This window comes from Pygocentrus nattereri, chromosome 24 (genome assembly GCF_015220715.1).
Source record: "Pygocentrus nattereri isolate fPygNat1 chromosome 24, fPygNat1.pri, whole genome shotgun sequence".
Classification (NCBI taxonomy): Eukaryota; Metazoa; Chordata; class Actinopteri; order Characiformes; family Serrasalmidae; genus Pygocentrus; species Pygocentrus nattereri.
The window spans coordinates 24,361,584-24,379,580 of record NC_051234.1 but is presented as its reverse complement, the minus strand read 5'-3'; the positions used below and the strand labels follow the sequence as shown (position 1 = coordinate 24,379,580).

Genomic DNA, 17,997 nt, shown 5'->3' with positions numbered 1-17,997 from the left:
ACGGTTGAGAAATTAAAACTGAAAACATTGGCGTAAAATGGAATTTCAACACAAATCCTGAGATCCTTCTATAAATGGCTCCACCGTAGGGTGGTCAACTCATAGTGATCTCCAGTAGATCCTGGGGTGAAGTCTCTTTGACCAGCAGCAGTAAATTCTTCACCATGAGGCTGGTGATTGTGTTTTGCATGCTGTTTCTGGCGGTGTGCGAGTCTCGTAAACTGAGCCGCTGTGAGGTCGTCCGCCTGTTCAAGGCCCAGGGACTGGATGGCTTTGAGGGATTTTCACTTGGAAACTGTGAGTATAGGTCTGCTTTTACCTCTGATGTTACTCTTTGCTCAGCTCTGTGCTCTTTAGGTGATGGCTTCAACTTGTGTTAAAGGAATGTTTGAAAATTTTCATTTACACTATTTTCTCCTTAACCCAAAGGCAGGTGATCAGCCAAGACAGGCTTTGTGTTTGAAGTTTGTTTCTTTAGTTTTGCACTGGAGCTACAAGGTGCAATAACATGTTACATTTTTAGACGTATCTAAAGAAGAAAACCTTGGACACCAAACATGCCTTGGCTGATCAGCTACATCTGAGGTGAAGAGAAAAAAGTGTGAAATTGATGTTTCAGTGAACCATTCAGTTCCTTTAACAAGAGAAGTTTGCTTCAACCTATTCACAAGCATGCGTTACAGTGATTTTTGTACAGTTATAGAGGAACAAAAAACAATGTCAAAATGTAGAATGATAAAACCTACTGTTAATACTGCACTGATATAGAATCCAACTGATATGTGTAAATGTGGCTCAGCTAATCAAATTTTAGAAAGAGATCTTTTTAACTGTTGGTTGAAAAGCCCAGGTTGTTAAATAACGGCAATGGTGGAAGAACTTGCCAATATTAAAAAATATATTTTTTAAAACAATGTGTGGATTTCCTTTGCTTTTTTCTTTACTTTGGAAAAACACTTCTGTGATTTGTAATATGTTAGTGCTAGGATTGCAATAGAATTGTAAAATGTGAAGCTACGGTTTGTAAAAGATTAAGTCTTGTGTTTGTTATTGCTTGGGTTCTATTTACTTGAGCTAAAGTTTGTAGTAGGTTAGAGCTAGGTTTTGTAAAAGGTTATATAAATATGTTTCCATATACTCTAGTTAGTTTTTATCACTCTTCTAACTTCACCCTGTCTTCCTACTGTAGACGTGTGCATGGCATACTGGGAGACCAAATGGAAGACCCATAAAGTGCGGGACAGTGATAACATAGGAAAGGACTATGGTATCTTCCAAATCAACAGTTACAAGTGGTGTAATGATGGCACCGTAGGTGGAAAGAACCTGTGCAAGGTCTTCTGCGGAGGTAATGAAGTTTTCACTTTGCTGTCAAAGCAATCTTAAGTCTTCTTGTTATACACTTCACTGCTAATGAATACAGTGTGTAGAAAAAGATGGATCATGCTAACCAGAGTTTATGCAATAAAAGCATGCATCAGCTTTCTATTGGTGTGTATAAGAATGAATACGTTTTTCGGCTGTTAGATCTGCTTAATGAAGACCTGAAGGCCTCTATTGAGTGTGCAAAAAAAATTGTCAAGCAGGAGGGACTGAAATCATGGTAAGTGCTCACTAGATATGACAGCTGATTTCTATTTAAATATGTAAAATATTTTTGAAAGTTATGTATGCATTTACACTCATGTTCAAAGTTTGGAATCATTGTCTTATGGCAGTGTGGTGGCAGATAAATGTATATACTGTTCCTGTTCAGCTTCAGAGGTTTATATGATTATAAATAATTGCTGGAAGGCTGTAAAATAAATATGTTTAAAAGTTGTGTAAGGCATATTCAGAATGATGAACAGAGCTGATTATTCTAAAACAATCTACAGTGCATTAAATTTCAAAGTGAGCGTCACATCTCAAGGCAGATGATTTGACGAAAACTCCTATCAATAAATATAATTTGCCAAATGAACTTTTGCATGCAAAAGAATACAGATGAAAACATCTTTCAGTATTTAAATCCATGTTAAAATATAAAAAATATAAAATAATCCTTTATTATGAAAAGTTTCCAACCTTTTAAACACTAGTGTAATTACAAATTTATTTGTATATACAAATACATATTATATGTATATACTACATAACTGAACACGATATAAAAAAAATGTGATGCAATTTTGAGAAGAATATGCATTAATGTTGAGATGTGTGCCTACAGGGAAACCTGGGATAAGTACTGCGATGGCACGAAGATGAAACGCTGGACGGAAGATTGCGATTAGAAGTTGTGATTTGCTAAAGTGTTCAGCCTGTGGAAAAAATCATGACATCTTAATTCTTAACTGATTTTTAAAGATTAACTGCTGCAATTAAAAATAAAATGTATTGATTATTATGAAGTAACCTTCCACCTTTTTGTGTGAAGTTTTAATAAAGCTTTTTCACTGCTTTGAAAGTCTGTAATTGTAACCATGCATTTTAAGTATGCTGCAATATTACATAACATAATTTTCACCAAAGAAAATCACAAAAAAATTGTTCTTGCTCTTGGAAATGAAATTTTCTTGTAATGTTATTTCAGCAAGCTCATAATGAGAATTAGCCATTATTCCATAATGTGGAAGCCTACATAATGTACACAGACTTCTCACTTGGGGTCTTCAAATCTTTAAATACACTACTTTGTAACCAAAAATATGTGGACACCCTTCATCAATTCAGATGTATTAGCCACACTCATTGCTAACAGCTGTATAAAATCAAGCACATAGCCCTCCAATCTCAATAGCAGTGGCAGTAGAATGGATTGTACTGAAGAGCGAAGAGCTCAGTGACTTTAAATATGGCATCGTCATAGGATGACTCAAGTCAGTTCAAGACATTTTACCATGCTAGATCTGCCTTTGTCAACTGTAAGTGCTGTTATTATAAAATGGAAGTGTCAGGGTGCAACAACAGCTCAGTCATTAAGCAGTAGACCACACAAACTCACAGAGAGAGGTTGCCATGGGCTGAAGTACAAAGCACATAACTGCCTCTCCTATGTTGCATCAATTACTACAGAGTTCCAAACTCCCACTGGAAGCAGGCTTAAGAACTGTGCATCAGGGACTTCATGAAATAGGTTTTAATGAATGGATAGTTGGAATTCACTAGGTGTGATGGACAGATGTCCACATACTTTTGGCCATATAAAGTATTATGTAGGTGCATATCATCTGCAGCGTAGTCATTCACAGTCCCCATCATGTCAAACAGACATACTGGTAGAGCAAAGCAAAAATTTAGTCCATATTCTTTTAGAACTGCAGAGAGAACTGGTGTGAACTGCACCTTCCGAGATTCTTGTATTCATACAGAGCTGGGTGAGCCGTGCCTGAGAGCTGTTTGTTTCATGTTTTTAATCGGCTTCTCTCTCCAAACAGGGGAAAGATTTGTTTCTGTAATTAATGCCACCCTGAGCCTTGCAGTTGTGATTGCAGTTCTGTCAGTAATTAGGACTGTGACGTGACAGGAGCAGTGAACTGATTAGTTTCATAGACTCTGGAATGCAGTGTATTTTAGAGTGTGTGCTGTTACTAATTGGAGGCCAGGCTGAGGCACATTCCAATCCAAGACATTTTTTTAATGCGTCCATGGCTACACTCATCTTTCTCTTAGCTTCTGCATGTGCTCATCATCTGCACTACCAGAAAACATTTGGTCCAAGTGGTCTCTATGTTTATGTATCTGTAGACATTTTCATTAATCAGGCTGAGATGTGTCTCTGTCTCTGCAGACACTACAATCTGGCAAAGCATGAAAAAATGAGAATATACACTAGTGGCAAATTGACAAAAAATAAATGTAAAATATGAAGGCTGTAATGTGTCATTTGTAGTACATACACTTATTATAGTCAAATTTAGTCGGACAGACATATGGCTTCCTTTTACCTCTCCATTTTCCTATGAAACTGAACATCAGTTGGGGAGGAATGATCTATTGTTACAAATGGTTACTAAAATCAATACTTTTCCCATTAATATACATGACTGTGCAAAAGTCAGAGACCATTCTTTGTTTATTTAATCTTCCCCAAACTCCCACCCCCACCTGGTTATTTTGATTGGAAATACAATTGAGAAAAAAAAGCAGAACAGATATTTTACAGAAAATTACACACAAGCCTTAACAACTACAAATAAGTAAGATATTATGCCCACTCTTTGCCTTTATTACAGCTTCCCTTCTTTTTTGAGGAAACTTGGTTTCAGTTTTTCAAAAAAAATCTGCAGGGATACTTTTCCACACCTCCAAATTTTAGTCTTAATTTCAATCCAAATAATCCCAGTGACAAATTTGGGCATCAGTCGAGAAAACCTTACTTGGTTTTGGTGTTCTAAGACAAGTTTTCTTCTTTCTTGACTATTTCCTTTTCTCAGCAACCACTTCTTGCCAGCTAGCCATCCTTTCAGACTCCTAGTTATCTTCTCACGACTAAAAGATGCCTTTATCTGAAGGAGACATACAGCATCATTCTCTACATCATTTATTTTCCCACTTAATTTTTTCTTTTTATTTTCCTTTGATTTTAGGCTGTTTGATTACTTTATATCTAATCTCATCAGAAATATCTCCTTTTGCCATATTACATGTACAGGAGAAAGAAATGTAAAGGCAGCTGAGGTGAGTTTGGGTAGTTGTTTGGCTGAATGTTAGTGTCTCTTTGAAGGGGAACAGAATGTCAGTGACTCCTTTGGGAACAATTTTGTTGGGATGACTCAGCTGTAACTGGTTGCTTTTAAGCTTCAAAGGATGGAGGAGTTAAAGTTGCAGTATGTGCACAAAAGTGAAGTGTGGACAAATTGAACGCTAATAGATTTGTCATTATTCAACACTGATTTTTTCACTGTATTGTACACTCTCACTGACAGATGCAATACTGCCATATATAATACCATTTTAGAGCCACACTCTTCACAATTATCCCTTTATTTCATTTTTGCAACTGTCCCAAAAATATTTTAAAAAAGAAACAAACCTGTACAACTTCTCCAGTTCAAACACACACATACAATACATCCACTCTTATGAACCGTGTTTACCTTCATTTACAAGCAGATTACTAGCACAAATTTGAATCAACACATTAATACGATGCAGTTTATCCCATTTTATATGACATACTTTTCAAATCACAGGGATTTGTCGGTTTTATATATGCAGTTTTTAATGGTCATGAGTACTGTGATAAATATTACTAACTATGTCATAATAAAAATGGCATTACATGCTAAAACTGCATATATAATAGTGATATGAAATGTGGGTTTGGCAGCACATGAAACAGATCATATAAAAATATCCACATGTTCACTTAGGCAGAACTAATGTAATGGCACAAGTCCATTCTAATAGTGGTTCTGTTTACTTGAAGGTAATGAAACAGTCCTGCATCAATGAGAATAGCTGTGTTTTTTTAAAGGTGATGGAGCTTGTGTGGAAAGAGGTCTGGAACCCAGTTCTAGAGCGATTGATCTAACTCTGCTCTATTTTCTAAAATGTCAACTTATTTTTTTCCGATTAAAGACTTTGTTTTGTTCTCTGGGGATTTTCTTTTTGCCATTTTGTCACTGCTTAATTCATTTTGTTGCAGTCTTCAATCATTTTTACTCAATTTAGTGTCAGCTGGGACTCTGCAGTCCTCTTTTTATGTGAGTCCCATTCGCACTTGTCTTAATTACAGTAACTTAATCGCTCTGTGTTTTGGAGCCAATTACTGGTGGCCTCCCCTCTGCAACTGACTGCACTGATCACTCTCTCTGATGGAGAGGAGAGTGAGAGGAGGAGACTGAAGGAATGCAAGTTCTATTAAGATGTTTTGGGGTGAAAAAAAAGAAACTGAAATCATTTAAATAATCAACAAAGGTTCATTTTGGCCCAAAAGAGCAAGGGCTTTCTTGGAAAAAGATTGCAGAAGAGTGAAGTGTACCAAAGTGTTTACACTGAGATGCATATCACCTTGCGTTAGAAGACCACATACAACTTACAACTGGACAAACAAGAATGTAGACCGTATAGACCGTCTGGGTGGGCCACAGCAGGGCTCCCTTTCAATATGGGAAGATGTGAGTTTTCTCTTTTTTAGACCTCCATCGCGCTGTCTGACTTTGGCGTCTTTGAGATCCAGAGTGTTGATTGATTCACACTCGTTTTGGTCCGTGGTTTTCTGTACACAAAAAGGTAAGAGAGATCAAAATATGTAACATTATTATTTTTTATTATTTTTTTTTATCTGTGGCCTAATTTCTGTATGGTTTTTATTATTGCATTAATAATATTGTAGGTTCCCACTACTAGGCCATGCTGCTGTGGAAGCACGGGAGGCACGGCCATGCAGAGCGGTCATGAGCACAGGCTCTCGGGAGTGCTGCGCCTGCGGTAAGGAGAGACGTTAAAGTGTAAATAAGCTGTTAGTCTAAGGTGTGTCTATGTGATGCATGTGCTGTTCTGTGCTGGACTGTGGGGTAATTTAAGTTACCATCTGCCATGGAGTAGAAACGCATGTGCCTTTAATACGCAATGTTTCCCGCATTTTAATCTATGCCGACGCCACAATATTGTTCCAAATGTAGCGCATCTGCTATGACATATTTGGTGCTTGAATTCTGCTGCTTTAGTTTTGCACTGCAGCTACGAAGCTAATGTAGCTAACAAGTAATGGAAGCTTATACCCCAGCAATTAGCATTGTGCAATCTGCATGCCCGCATCATCACACTTGCCTCAAACTGCATTTGCCTTCTAAATTTAATTTGCTTAAGTTTTTTTTCTGGCACTATATGGCAGTTTCCATTCATCTTCCTAATGTGATGTCACTGTATGACTCTGCTGTCATTTTCATGAGGAGGAGAATCAAAATAGATTCTGCGTGCTGCACAGTTCGATGTGACAACAGCCATCAGATAGCAAACACAAGTTTCACTGTATTCCTGTTGTAGCTGGCATGACTGTTTCACCCCTCGTTGCTCGCTAGCAGCTCAACGGAGAGTGACAACATTACATTATATAATCTGGTCATAGAGATATGGAGAAAATTTATGGATTTCTGTTCTACCAGTGGAATGGCCACTAGAGAGCCTGCAGAAAGAGGCTAATTACTTAAGTGTGTTGAGCTGTATTATCAATAACGATAACATTTAGTGTGCAAAAGCTGTCAAATCATACTGGTCAACACAATAACCATACAGAATCCTACCGAAAGTCCAAGAGATTGTTCCCACCAGGTAATCTAGCTAACATTAGCAAACGTAGGTAATGGCATCAGTCTTTTATTTATAGATAACGTCACATATTATCTCCTGTTCACAGACAGTTCTTTTTTAACCATTTAGCCATCCAGTGCTGGTGCAAGTTGTTAGTACTTGTTAGTACTACTTTTAATAATGTTCAGGCTTTCACCAAATATGTAAACATTACACTTACATTATTAGCTGATGCTCTTATTCATAGCTATTTAAATTTGGGCGAGTATAACGCGGAGAGGCATAAAAAATATTATTGGTATAACAGTAATGTTAGTGTTCATGTCTGAACAGGGAAAAAAATGTGGTCTCCTTTTATGTTTTGTATTTGCTTTATAATGTATCTCAGCAAAATAGGGACTATGCACTAAAATTTGCAAAAAATAAAGTATCATATTTAAGTAGGTTCCCTGCAGAAGGTGTGTTAAGGTGTGATTTGACAGAGTGTGTTCAAACTTTTGCATATGACTGATTTGTAGGAATAGCAGCGTTATAAAGTGTTGTACAGACAAATTCAATGAAATCAGATGTCGCATCATTAAAGCCTTTTGCCTGCGCTTTTGTCTGTACACAAAATGACACTTCGCTGAACTGCGGATTCAAATCTACTTGTCACTTTAATTCTCTCAGATTATGTTGAGTCTTGATAATGGCAGACATTGTAAAACAGAAGCATTACAGCTGCTTAGAGCAAAGGGTGTTTACCCTGAGGACTTGAACATGCTCCAGGAAGCCTTTTACTGCCCAGAGTGAAGCCAGTTAGTGGCAGTGATTAAATGCATTGTCTAAGGATGCCCAGTCTGGCTGAGTGATTGAAAATATGTTAAAAAGCCATCACTCTGAGGGAGTGGGGGCCTAATAAACATAATGAATTACATAAATAAAGCACTTCGTATTGCCCTGCCAAGCAGAAGTCTTGGCGCTAAGGGGGGCTGGACCAGGCTGTGTAGTTTCATACACTGGTGAGAGGGACAGTGCTTGCTTCAGCATTTGCCTGATGTCTGCTGGTCAGGACACTGATGAGAAGTGAAGCATGAGTTAAATTCTCTGTGTGTATTGCCAGTGCAATGTAAGGCAGCAGCAGGCCAAGCCCTTACAGTGACAAACAACAGTAGACAGAAACCGCCACCGCTAAGCTAAACGTATCCTCTAATAATGCTTTCATAAGCTCTGTGATTATTACTGAGTAAGCAGTGTACCAAACAAACAAATTCCATTAAATTAAAAAAAGCTTTAGTCTGGAATAAAGGGAACGAAGGGAAGTTCCTGTCACACTCCACTACCACTGATTGGTCAGGAAATAGCATAGATGCCATTAGTGCCTGCCTAGGGCAGTGTTGTTAGCACTTTAGCCTTATGCTAATGGTCTAATGTGCAGCAGTATTCATATCGAGTTTGTGATTACTGTTGAGATGAGTACAGTTGCTGTAGGATGACGTGGAGTTTTCAGGTACTTTTTACCTCCAGTTGTTTAGCATGTCCTTCTGCAAGATCTAACTATGCATATAAGATAAAATCTCAGTGCTTTAGTATTTGTGCCCCTCAGTGATTGAATGAAACTGTCCCTCAAAAGATTGGCTTGACCCAAAATGCTAATGGAGTCAGGCCAAATGGTAACTAAAAGCTTCCATATATTGTTAGCCATGTTAGCATGTTTGGTCACTTATAAGCATGCTTGGAAAGAAAAGTGACCCTTAAAAGACTCAGCTGACCAAACACGCTAGCTAACATTAAATGGAAGGTAGAGGCAAACAGTTAGCTTTACTCTATTTGCATAATGTTAACTGGCGGCTGTGCTCCCAGATGGTAAGAATATCTGTCCGAACCTTGCTGACTGTATGCCACTGCTGGTCCATCATTGGACCACCCAGATTACTGTCCTGCATACAAGGTCTAAATAGTTTATAATCTCCTCAGTTTTAGCCTTGTATTTTGGAAAAGACAAATATCATATACAAATGAGAGAAAAAAATGAATGACTTGGCCTAATATAAAATGATATTGTTGAAAATGTTGGTTATGGTGTGCTAGATTGGTTACAACTGTATAACCGTCTTTATTCATGATATTGATATTATTATGAAAGAATAGAAGGAAAAGAAGGAAATTGGACTGTGAAAATGAGCAATAAAAATTGGGCTTTTGTCTAATACTTTACTTAAGCATCAGTGAGCCTCCAAGTGAACACTGAGCAAAAAGCCCTTGGGCCACCAGCCTTCCTATCAGTGGGCCAACAGTGGCCTGCTGTCTTCTTGCTGTCTGGGCTCTTTCATACATTTTTAGCAAAATTAGCTTTGTCATCAGTCTCTGTTGCTTTAAATGAAAACTTCAGACCTTAATCCTAACCCTAACCACAAGTGTGCTCTCAGTTCTTTAAGCACTGCAATCTTCCAGGCTTAACATTTGCTCATTTAAAAAAACTGTATGTACATATTTTTGTACTCATGGTCTACAATAATATTTATTTAACTAAATTAACCTATGCTATGGCTGTTGCATATATGATTCATTAAACTTTGCAGATTCCCTGATTATTTTGTACTAGTTTAGCATCAACTGTGTTGTGATTGGCCCTGGACTAGAACATGCGCTAAATGAATAACTGTGGTTGTTGTACGCATGCTATCACCTCTTGCTCAGCATCTGGAAGCAGCAGGTCCCTGAGGCCACAAGGATCAACAGCAGTAGAGGAATGGTAGGTATGATAACATAAATCAGCAGCATACCTACAACATAAAAAATATGTATTCATACAGTGGAATCACATATCTGAATAAAAATCTTATATTTTAGACAAGTTAGCATTGGTATTACTTGAGGGTCCTGCCACCATGACATGAAAGCGTTCATCCTCATTAACAGCAGGTGTTTTGTTCTCTTCTTCATGTTCTGTTGAAAGATCTGGTAGGCCTGCCAGCAGAGCAGCATGAAAATTGGTGTAAATATGCATGTTTACACATCAGACATAAATCAGATAATAAGAGATTTGCCATCTGCTTCACCTGCATCACGACCTCCAGGCCTGTCTCCATGTGCTTTCACCAGATGGCTCTCTGCATTACGGATGATGATAACATTTAACACCGACATACCAGCATGAACATGAGTGCGCATTCAAGTAAGTTGCGCAATTTCAGTGCAATGTATTCAGAGTGTTTTGTTTCACAATGTGTTGTAGCATATGTTGTTTCAGTACGTTATTCCATTATGCGTGGGCCTAATATACATTTGCAGAATGTGTTTTTCTTGGACATGTTGTTTGTGTTATTACAGTATGCATTGTTCTATTATATTTTCAGTGTATTTTCCTGTATGTGTTGTTACAGTATGTGGTGTTGTTTTTTTTGTACAGGGTTGAGAAGTAACACATGTAGTAACATTATGTAATCATGATACAAAATAACCCCTAACTGTATTCTGTTACAGTAAAGAAAGAAAGTAATCAGATTACAGGTGCATTATAGAAATGGTAATGTTTTTAAGAATAAACATGTCACATGAATCATGGAGATTTTAAGAGTTTTTAATTTGGGGAAGAAGCAAGAGAGGAGGGTCCTGCTGCCAGGAGAGATTTCTAAATAATCCCCCTTCCCAGCAGCAGTTCATGGTGTTTCATTCAGCCAGTGTTTTATTTTGATAGGGAGAACTAAGATCTGCAGTGTTTAACAAAGATATTTAAATCAATTGTTTACCCTTATTTTCAGTATCCAGATTTTACAGTAAACAGAGCGTAAACTCTTTTATTCTCATTTGTTGCTACATAAAATCCTAAAATTGAACTAGATTTAAATTAAAAAATTGGGAACATTAACTTCTCATATTAGCTGAAGCTAACATTAATTAACAAGTTTTAAAACATGAGTAGAAAGCAAAGACTCATGAACAGCAAAGTTATTTTCATTTTCGCATGTATGCTTTCTTTCTCCAGTAGGTTTTGAATGATGGTGCAAAATGTTAATTTGTGTAAATAATCACTATTTACAACAAAGATGGTCAGCTCCCACTTAGCTTTCATGGGAAATCACATTCATTTCTTTGGGCTGCTGAATCCACTGAAAGCTGAAGGAGCTTCTACAAATTACGATCAACCCAGCACAGCACACCAGTATGAAACCTTAGGAGCCAGTATTTGTTGCTGATGAAGGTCTCAAAAGAAGAATTCTACCAGATTGAAAATAAATAAGGCAAAATCCCAGAAGAGCAATATAGTTTTTAACTATATTACATTTGAACCGAGTCATTCTACAGTGATTACTTGTTTCCTTGAGTTTTAGTGTTAGTGTACTACAATTTTTAATTTTTGTTCCTGTTATACTCATGTTTGATTCCTGATTTCTGAAGCACCTTTTTAGTGTCTAAACCCAAATAAATTATACTATACGATTTGTCAGCTTTTTGTTTTAACTACTTGCATACATTGCTCCACTTAGATTTGGCCATTTCGATAAATATGACCGTTATTGTGAGGCACAATACTTAAGTCACCTATAATCTATTATTGTTTCATAGAACAGGGCAGTTTTTGTGTTTGCCTTGTGTTAAACTCTTGTTGAAATTGTTTATTTAATTATTCAGCTTAAATAGAAAGTAATTCAAATGGAACAGAAAGTAGTCAGATTACATTACTTTAATATTGTAATCCTTCATATTAGGTTACAAATGCATTTTAATAGGTAATCAGTCAGTAAAAGAATGCTTTTTTAGAGTAGCCTTCCCAGCCCCGCTGGACTGTTTTTCACGTGTGTTTTTGTGCAGTACAGTGCATCCGGAAAGTATTCACAGCGCTTCACTTTTTCCACATTTTGTTTTGTTACAGCCTTATTCCAAATTTAATTATATTAATCTTTTTCCTCAAAATTCTACACAAAATACCCCATTGTGACCATGTGAAAAAAGTTTTCTCGAGAGTTTTGAAAATGTATTAAAATTAAAAAACAAAGAAATCATATTTACATAAGTATTCACAGCCTTTGCCATGAAGCTCAAAATTGAGCTCAGGTGCATCCTGTTTCCACTGATCATCCTTGAGATGTTTCTACAGCTTAAATGGAGTCCACCTGTGGTTGATTGGACATGATTTGGAAAGGCACACACCTGTCTATATAAGGTCCCACAGTTGACTGCATGTCAGAGCGCAAACACCAAGCATGAAGTCAAAGGAATTGTCTGTAGACCTCCGAGACAAAATTGTCTCGAGGCACAAATCTGGGGAAGGATACAGAAAAATTACTGCTGCGTTGAAGGTCCCAATGAGCACAGTGGCCTCCATCATTCGTAAATGGAAGAAGTTCGGAACCACCAGGACTCTTCCTAGAGCTGGCCGGCCGTCTAAATTGAGCGATCGGGGGAGAAGGGCCTTGGTCAGGGAGGTGACCAAGAACCCAATGATCACTCTGTCAGAGCTCCAGCGTTCCTCCGTGGAGAGAGGAGAACCTTGCAGAAGGACAACCATCTCTGCAGCAATCCACCAATCAGGCCTGTATGGCAGAGTGGCCAGGCGAAAGCCACTCCTTAGTAAAAGGCACAAGGCAGCCCGTCTGGAATTTGCAAAAAGGCACCTGAAGGACTCTCAGACCATGAGAAACAAAATTCTCTGGTCTGATGAGACAAAGATTGAACTCTTTGGTGTGAATGCCAGGCGTCATGTTTGGAGGAAACCAGGCACTGCTCATCACGAGGCCAATACCATCCCTACAGTCAAGCATGGTGGTGGCAGCATCATGCTATGGGGATGTTTCTCAGCAGCAGGAACTGGCAGACTAGTCAGGATAGAGGGAAAGATGAATGCCGCAATGTACAGAGACATCCTGGATAAAAACCTGCTCCAGAGCGCTCTTGACCTCAGACTGGGGCGACGGTTCATTTTTCAGCAGGACAACGATCCGAAGCACACAGCCAAGATCTCAAAGCAGTGGCTTCAGGACCACTCTGTGAATGTCCTGGAGTGGCCCAGCCAGAGCCCAGACTTGAATCCGATTGAACATCTCTGGAGAGATCTGAAAATGGCTGTGCACAGACGTCTCCCATCCAACCTGATGGAGCTTCAGAGGTACTGCAAAGAAGAATGGGCAAAACTGCCTAAAGATAGGTGTGCCAAGCTTGTGGCATCATATTCAAAAAGACTTGAGGCTGTAGTTGCTGCCAAAGGTGGTTCTACAAAGTATTAAGCAAAGGCTGTGAATACTTATGTAAATATGATTTCTTTGTTTTTTAATTTTAATAAATTTTCAAAACTCTCGAGAAAACATTTTTCACATGGTCACAATGGGGTATTTTGTGTAGAATTTAGAGGAAAAAGATTAATTTAATTCAATTTGGAATAAGGCTGTAACAAAACAAAATGTGGAAAAAGTGAAGCGCTGTGAATACTTTCCGGATGCACTGTATGTATTGCACCAGTGTGTGTTATTGTTCTTTACATTGTGTGAAAATTCCATGATGAATGGACCAATAGAAATGCTACAAAATTACTTGGTATAAAACCTCTTTACCTTTATTTACAAAAAAAAGTGAAGCATGTTTTTTGCCTTCTGCTGTAAAGTTACTATTTTGGAGATGCATGTTTTTTTGGACAATATAAATATGCTGTTTGCTCCAGTTTGTGCCGGTTCAGTATGAATTTTTGAGAATATATTGCACAACCTGTGTTACTGTACCTGGCTCATACTTGCAGATGAAATTGTGCTTCATGTTGCACCTGTCATCGTTCCACTGATAAAGGTATGCTCCTCCCAGGCCGTGGAGAGCAGTGGGCTGATGGTACATGACTACACAAGCCTCTCCTCCACATGATGGCTCATCATAATACCAGTTCCTATGAGACCAACAGAGGGTTGAAGCTTACAGCAATGAAATGGTGAAAGGGGTAAGACTAGAATCTCAAGCCTTTTGAGATAAACGCACACCAGACGCCCACCATTTCCAGCCATTTTCCCAGGCCCTGCGCTCTCTGAATAATTCAGGGCTTTCCTTTCATATGGCATCACTGAAAATCGCTACAGTCATGCTATCAATACAGCCACAGAACAGTTCAAGTAGTTTATAGTGCCCTTATTGGATCATTTTTAAAGCTAGCACCCTCCCATATCACTCACTTGTTCTGCCATTACTTTGGCCCTGGTCATTAATGTCTTCAATTGAGTTGCTCCAGTCTTGATTTAAGCTTATATTCATAGTTTACTGAGAAAGCCTGAAATTTACCATTCATTTTTTATGAATACCAAGACTTTAAAATATTATTTTTTATAATAGCCTTGTGTAATGTTATAGGCATGTAAATACACTGATCAGGGTGTTAGTATGATGTTTTTTTGGTGTTGTATGTTAATTTATGTCTTAATTATTTACAGCTATTAGGCCATCTGCCATTATTTAAAAATATTATACATATATATATATATATATATATATATATATATATATATATATATATATATAATATTTTTTTTTAATTTATATTCAATGATTCATAAACATACCTGAACTGTGAGACGCTGCCATCTGTCCATCTGTAGAGGTCAGGGCAGGAGGTGAAGCTCCCATGCTCCTGGGGGCTGTCGCTGTCAGTGCGGGTGAGGCCGATCCAGAAATCTCCATCAGCGATGGAGGGTCCTGTGCCTGGAACACTGCCTGTGGAGGAACCACTGAGCTTCTGCAGCAGACTCTCAATGTGCTTCTGCTCCGCTGCACTCTCCACACTCAACAATGAGCCGCCGTCCACCTCGCACGCCCGCAGAGCCTCCCCAAAGGCCACGCGGCTCGCCATGTCTCTGAAGTAGGCAATCTTATAGCATGGCTGCTCAGGGCCACCCTCACACACCGTCTGACCTACAGAGAGTCCAGACCAGTTCTCTGCTTTACTCACAAAAGAGAGACAAAAGCTTTATTCCTGAGTTTTCTGTTCTTTACTAAATATAGAAATAAATGTCTGTGGAAGTGGTGTAGCAAACATTAGACTCAAAAATACTGAACAATGTCTTAACAAATGTTGAAGGAATAACACAGCTCTGTCACCGTGGTACAGTTGGTGTCTCTTATGGAAATAATAACAGAACAACAACAAATAATGTGTATTTTGGAATTTTAGTGGTCTGCCTTTTACATGCTATTACAATACACAATAACGGGTACCAAGTGCATTGTTGACATTGTATGGGTTATTGTAGACACCCCCAGCAATATAGCAAATGCACTGCATTATGCACCCAACACTAGATTTATTACCCTTCAATTTTGGCTTTCATCCACCAACCATCATGTTTATTAAAGACAAGAACACATCAAATGTATTATAATCAAGCGCATGCCTCAAATATATCACACAAAAAATCTACTACTCAACTAGGACTCATCTGACCAGCTACTTTAACCCCTGACATTTTCCAAAAGATACCTTTTTCCTCCCTTCATGAAGTCTTGTTAACATGAGCGTATACAGAGAGAAGCACTACTTTTTAGCTTAAGAATAATGATCCAAAAGGGGTTATAGGATGTATATAACAATATATAGTAATATACATACATACATATGTATATATATATATATATATATAATGTAAAGGCTCTATACTAGTTAATGGGTATACATCCAAGTCCAAAGCATGCACTCAAAAATGTTTAGGCTGCTGAGCAAAAGCCGTGGAAAGTAAAACTGAGAGGCTGAATTTGGGGTGGAATCGTAAACCGAGGGGATCAGTCTTGTAAAACACTGTGGATATGGCAGTGCTCAGTGCTGAGGACGATATCTGTGATTAATACACAGTCTGTTAAAAGTCTAATAATAACATTAGCTCACTGCCCAGGAGGTACTTTAAATAATTGCCTGGTCTAGATCTGCACTATCATCACTTTAAGGACAGTAATGGGCTGGGGGCTAACCGGGGGAGATCCGGACTCAGCGATTTTCCAAACAACTTCCTCTTCTTCCTCCATGAATCTAGAGACAGTGATCCTGCTTCCTCCTCCATCCCAGATTAAGACCTTCAAACTCTCTCCCCAACCCAGTCCTGCTGAAAAGGCAACATTTCTCCTCCGTTCTTCTTCCCAAACCCTTCTCCTCTATTGTTCTCCTTCATCCTCTTTTTGTTTTTTTTTTTTATCTCAGATGTGCAGTCTGGCACCCTCACTCTGTCCCCCTCAGACCATTCAAGCAAATTCAGCTTCGTGTAGTCCACCAGAAAGACCGGACTAGTGCTCTTCACCAGACGGCTGGGGCTTGATAGATAGATAGATAGATAGATAGATAGATAGATAGATAGATAGATAGATAGATAGATAGATAGATAGATAGATAGATAGATAGATGGCTCTCACTTCTATCTATCTATCTATCACAAAATTAAGGACTCAGAATAGACACTGAAAGTATTAAGAGCAATCATGGAAAAAAGATAGATTTAATACACTTACACATAATAAGGAAAAACAACACAGTTCTCCTGATTGGTCTAAAGATAATTATAGGTTAGATGTTGTTTAATATTATCCATTTGAATATTTTTAATTGCATGTAATTTTTTCTACTTTTATGAACACTCAGATTTGTATGATCTATTGTTTAGCTAAAAATCAATAGAGCTGACCAACAGACTGAAATGAATATAAAAACTCAATTTCTAGTCGAAAGATTTGAGTAATTTGAAAAAAAAAAAGATGTTCAGTTTTGTGCTCCGGCAATGTCAAAAAAGTAAAAAATGGACTATAACGGGTTAAAAGGCTGTATCGTGCAGAGTGCTGTGTGTTTTCCGCATCTTGGTGATCTTTGTTCTCTGCTCTGTCTCTGTATTTTACACCGCGTACACAGACGACGCTGTTTGTGAATTAAAAAATCATAAACTCTGATACTGAAGTGGAGCAATTAGTCAGCTAACACATCACGCAGCTGGAGTTCAGCCGGGCGCTTTAATGTACCGCTTATTTCTTACGTTGCCGCTACAACCCGTTATTAAAAATGATCATCTTTAAAGGATCAAAACTCACCGCTCACGACTCGCGCGCCGCGGCTGCCTGAGACCAGCACGGCGAAAACACACAGGAGCTCGAGCGCCGGGCAGTCCGCGCGCATCCTCGCGCCTCGCTGCGTTTTCCCCACAGTGAACGTTCTGAGGAAAAGCGCGCCAACCGCTTCCTGCCGCTCACCCGTGTACTGGCGCGCTCTTGCGCTGTCGGTTTCTGCGGTTGGCACGGTTTCCCCCCCTTCCCCACCTCTCCCCTCCTCTCCTGATCCGCTGAGGCTGGAGGGGGTCGTGTGCGGTAATGACAGCCCTCAGTGACGCGAGTCCAAACTGAAGACGCGTCGTCAAAGGGAGCGTTAACTAAAAAGCGCGGGAAGTGGCGTCGCGAGGTCGTGTTCTAGCAGTTTTTGCCCTCGAGACGTTTCCTCAGATAACTAGCGATGCTGGGTTTCACTCAGATTAACGAAACGGTTCATTTCATTCATTCATTTTTCTAAGCCGCTTCTCCCTCAGGGTCGCGGTGCTGGAGCCCAGCAGGATACACCCTGGACAGGTCGCAGGCAGACAGTCACTCACAGGGGCAATTTAGCAAGTCCAATTGTGTTTGGACTGGGAGGAAACCAGAGAACCCGGAGGAAACCCACGCAGACATGGGGTGAACCCTAACCCTAACCCTATCCCAGCAGTCACTGGGTGCAAGGCAGGAAACACCCTGGACACGCCACCAGTCCATCACAAGGCAGACACATACATTCACACCTAGGGC

At 39.0% G+C, this 17,997-nt stretch overlaps 2 protein-coding genes across 5 annotated transcripts; one reads left to right on the top strand and one right to left on the bottom strand.

Annotated features, from left to right (window-relative positions):
• The first annotated feature begins 93 nt into the window (after positions 1-93).
• On the top strand, positions 94-2,442 carry lyz (lysozyme). The gene is made up of 4 exons (XM_017717004.2): positions 94-297; positions 1,190-1,348; positions 1,528-1,603; positions 2,213-2,442. Exons 1-4 carry the CDS (start codon positions 165-167, stop codon positions 2,274-2,276), a joined length of 432 nt encoding a protein of 143 aa, XP_017572493.1. The 5' UTR covers positions 94-164; the 3' UTR covers positions 2,277-2,442.
• Positions 2,443-5,059: 2,617 nt separating this feature from the next.
• On the bottom strand, positions 5,060-17,717 carry chodl (chondrolectin). 4 transcript variants are annotated; one of them, XR_005129594.1, is made up of 8 exons: positions 17,257-17,717; positions 14,757-15,105; positions 13,935-14,092; positions 10,281-10,331; positions 10,093-10,188; positions 9,908-10,004; positions 6,331-6,412; positions 5,060-6,205 (listed from the first exon to the last, which is right to left on the bottom strand). XR_005129594.1 is itself a non-coding variant. In XM_037534152.1 (8 exons), the coding sequence occupies exons 1-7, from the start codon at positions 17,339-17,341 to the stop codon at positions 6,382-6,384; spliced, it is 867 nt and encodes a 288-aa protein (XP_037390049.1). In that variant the 5' UTR covers positions 17,342-17,717; the 3' UTR covers positions 5,060-6,205; positions 6,334-6,381. The 4 variants fall into 4 exon arrangements, 3 of the variants coding, with proteins under 3 accessions (XP_037390049.1, XP_017572516.1, XP_037390048.1); XM_037534152.1 differs by having other exon boundaries at positions 6,334-6,412; XM_017717027.2 differs by lacking the exon at positions 6,331-6,412 and having other exon boundaries at positions 17,257-17,705.
• Positions 17,718-17,997: the final 280 nt, after the last annotated feature.

What these genes read in the sequence shown, in the direction of transcription:
- lyz (XM_017717004.2), top strand. Translation starts at nt 165, where the DNA reads ATGAGGCTGGTGATTGTGTTTTGCATGCTGTTTCTGGCGGTGTGCGAG. An exon ending in GGGATTTTCACTTGGAAACT is followed by an intron (nt 298 to 1,189) that starts GTGAGTATAGGT and finishes TTCCTACTGTAG; the next exon opens with ACGTGTGCATGGCATACTGG. An exon ending in GTGCAAGGTCTTCTGCGGAG is followed by an intron (nt 1,349 to 1,527) that starts GTAATGAAGTTT and finishes TTCGGCTGTTAG; the next exon opens with ATCTGCTTAATGAAGACCTG.
- chodl (XM_017717027.2), bottom strand. Translation starts at nt 17,341, where the DNA reads ATGCGCGCGGACTGCCCGGCGCTCGAGCTCCTGTGTGTTTTCGCCGTG. An exon ending in CGGCGCGCGAGTCGTGAGCG is followed by an intron (nt 15,106 to 17,256) that starts GTGAGTTTTGAT and finishes GACTCTCTGTAG; the next exon opens with GTCAGACGGTGTGTGAGGGT. An exon ending in CATCTGCAAGTATGAGCCAG is followed by an intron (nt 10,332 to 13,934) that starts GTACAGTAACAC and finishes TCCGTAATGCAG; the next exon opens with AGAGCCATCTGGTGAAAGCA.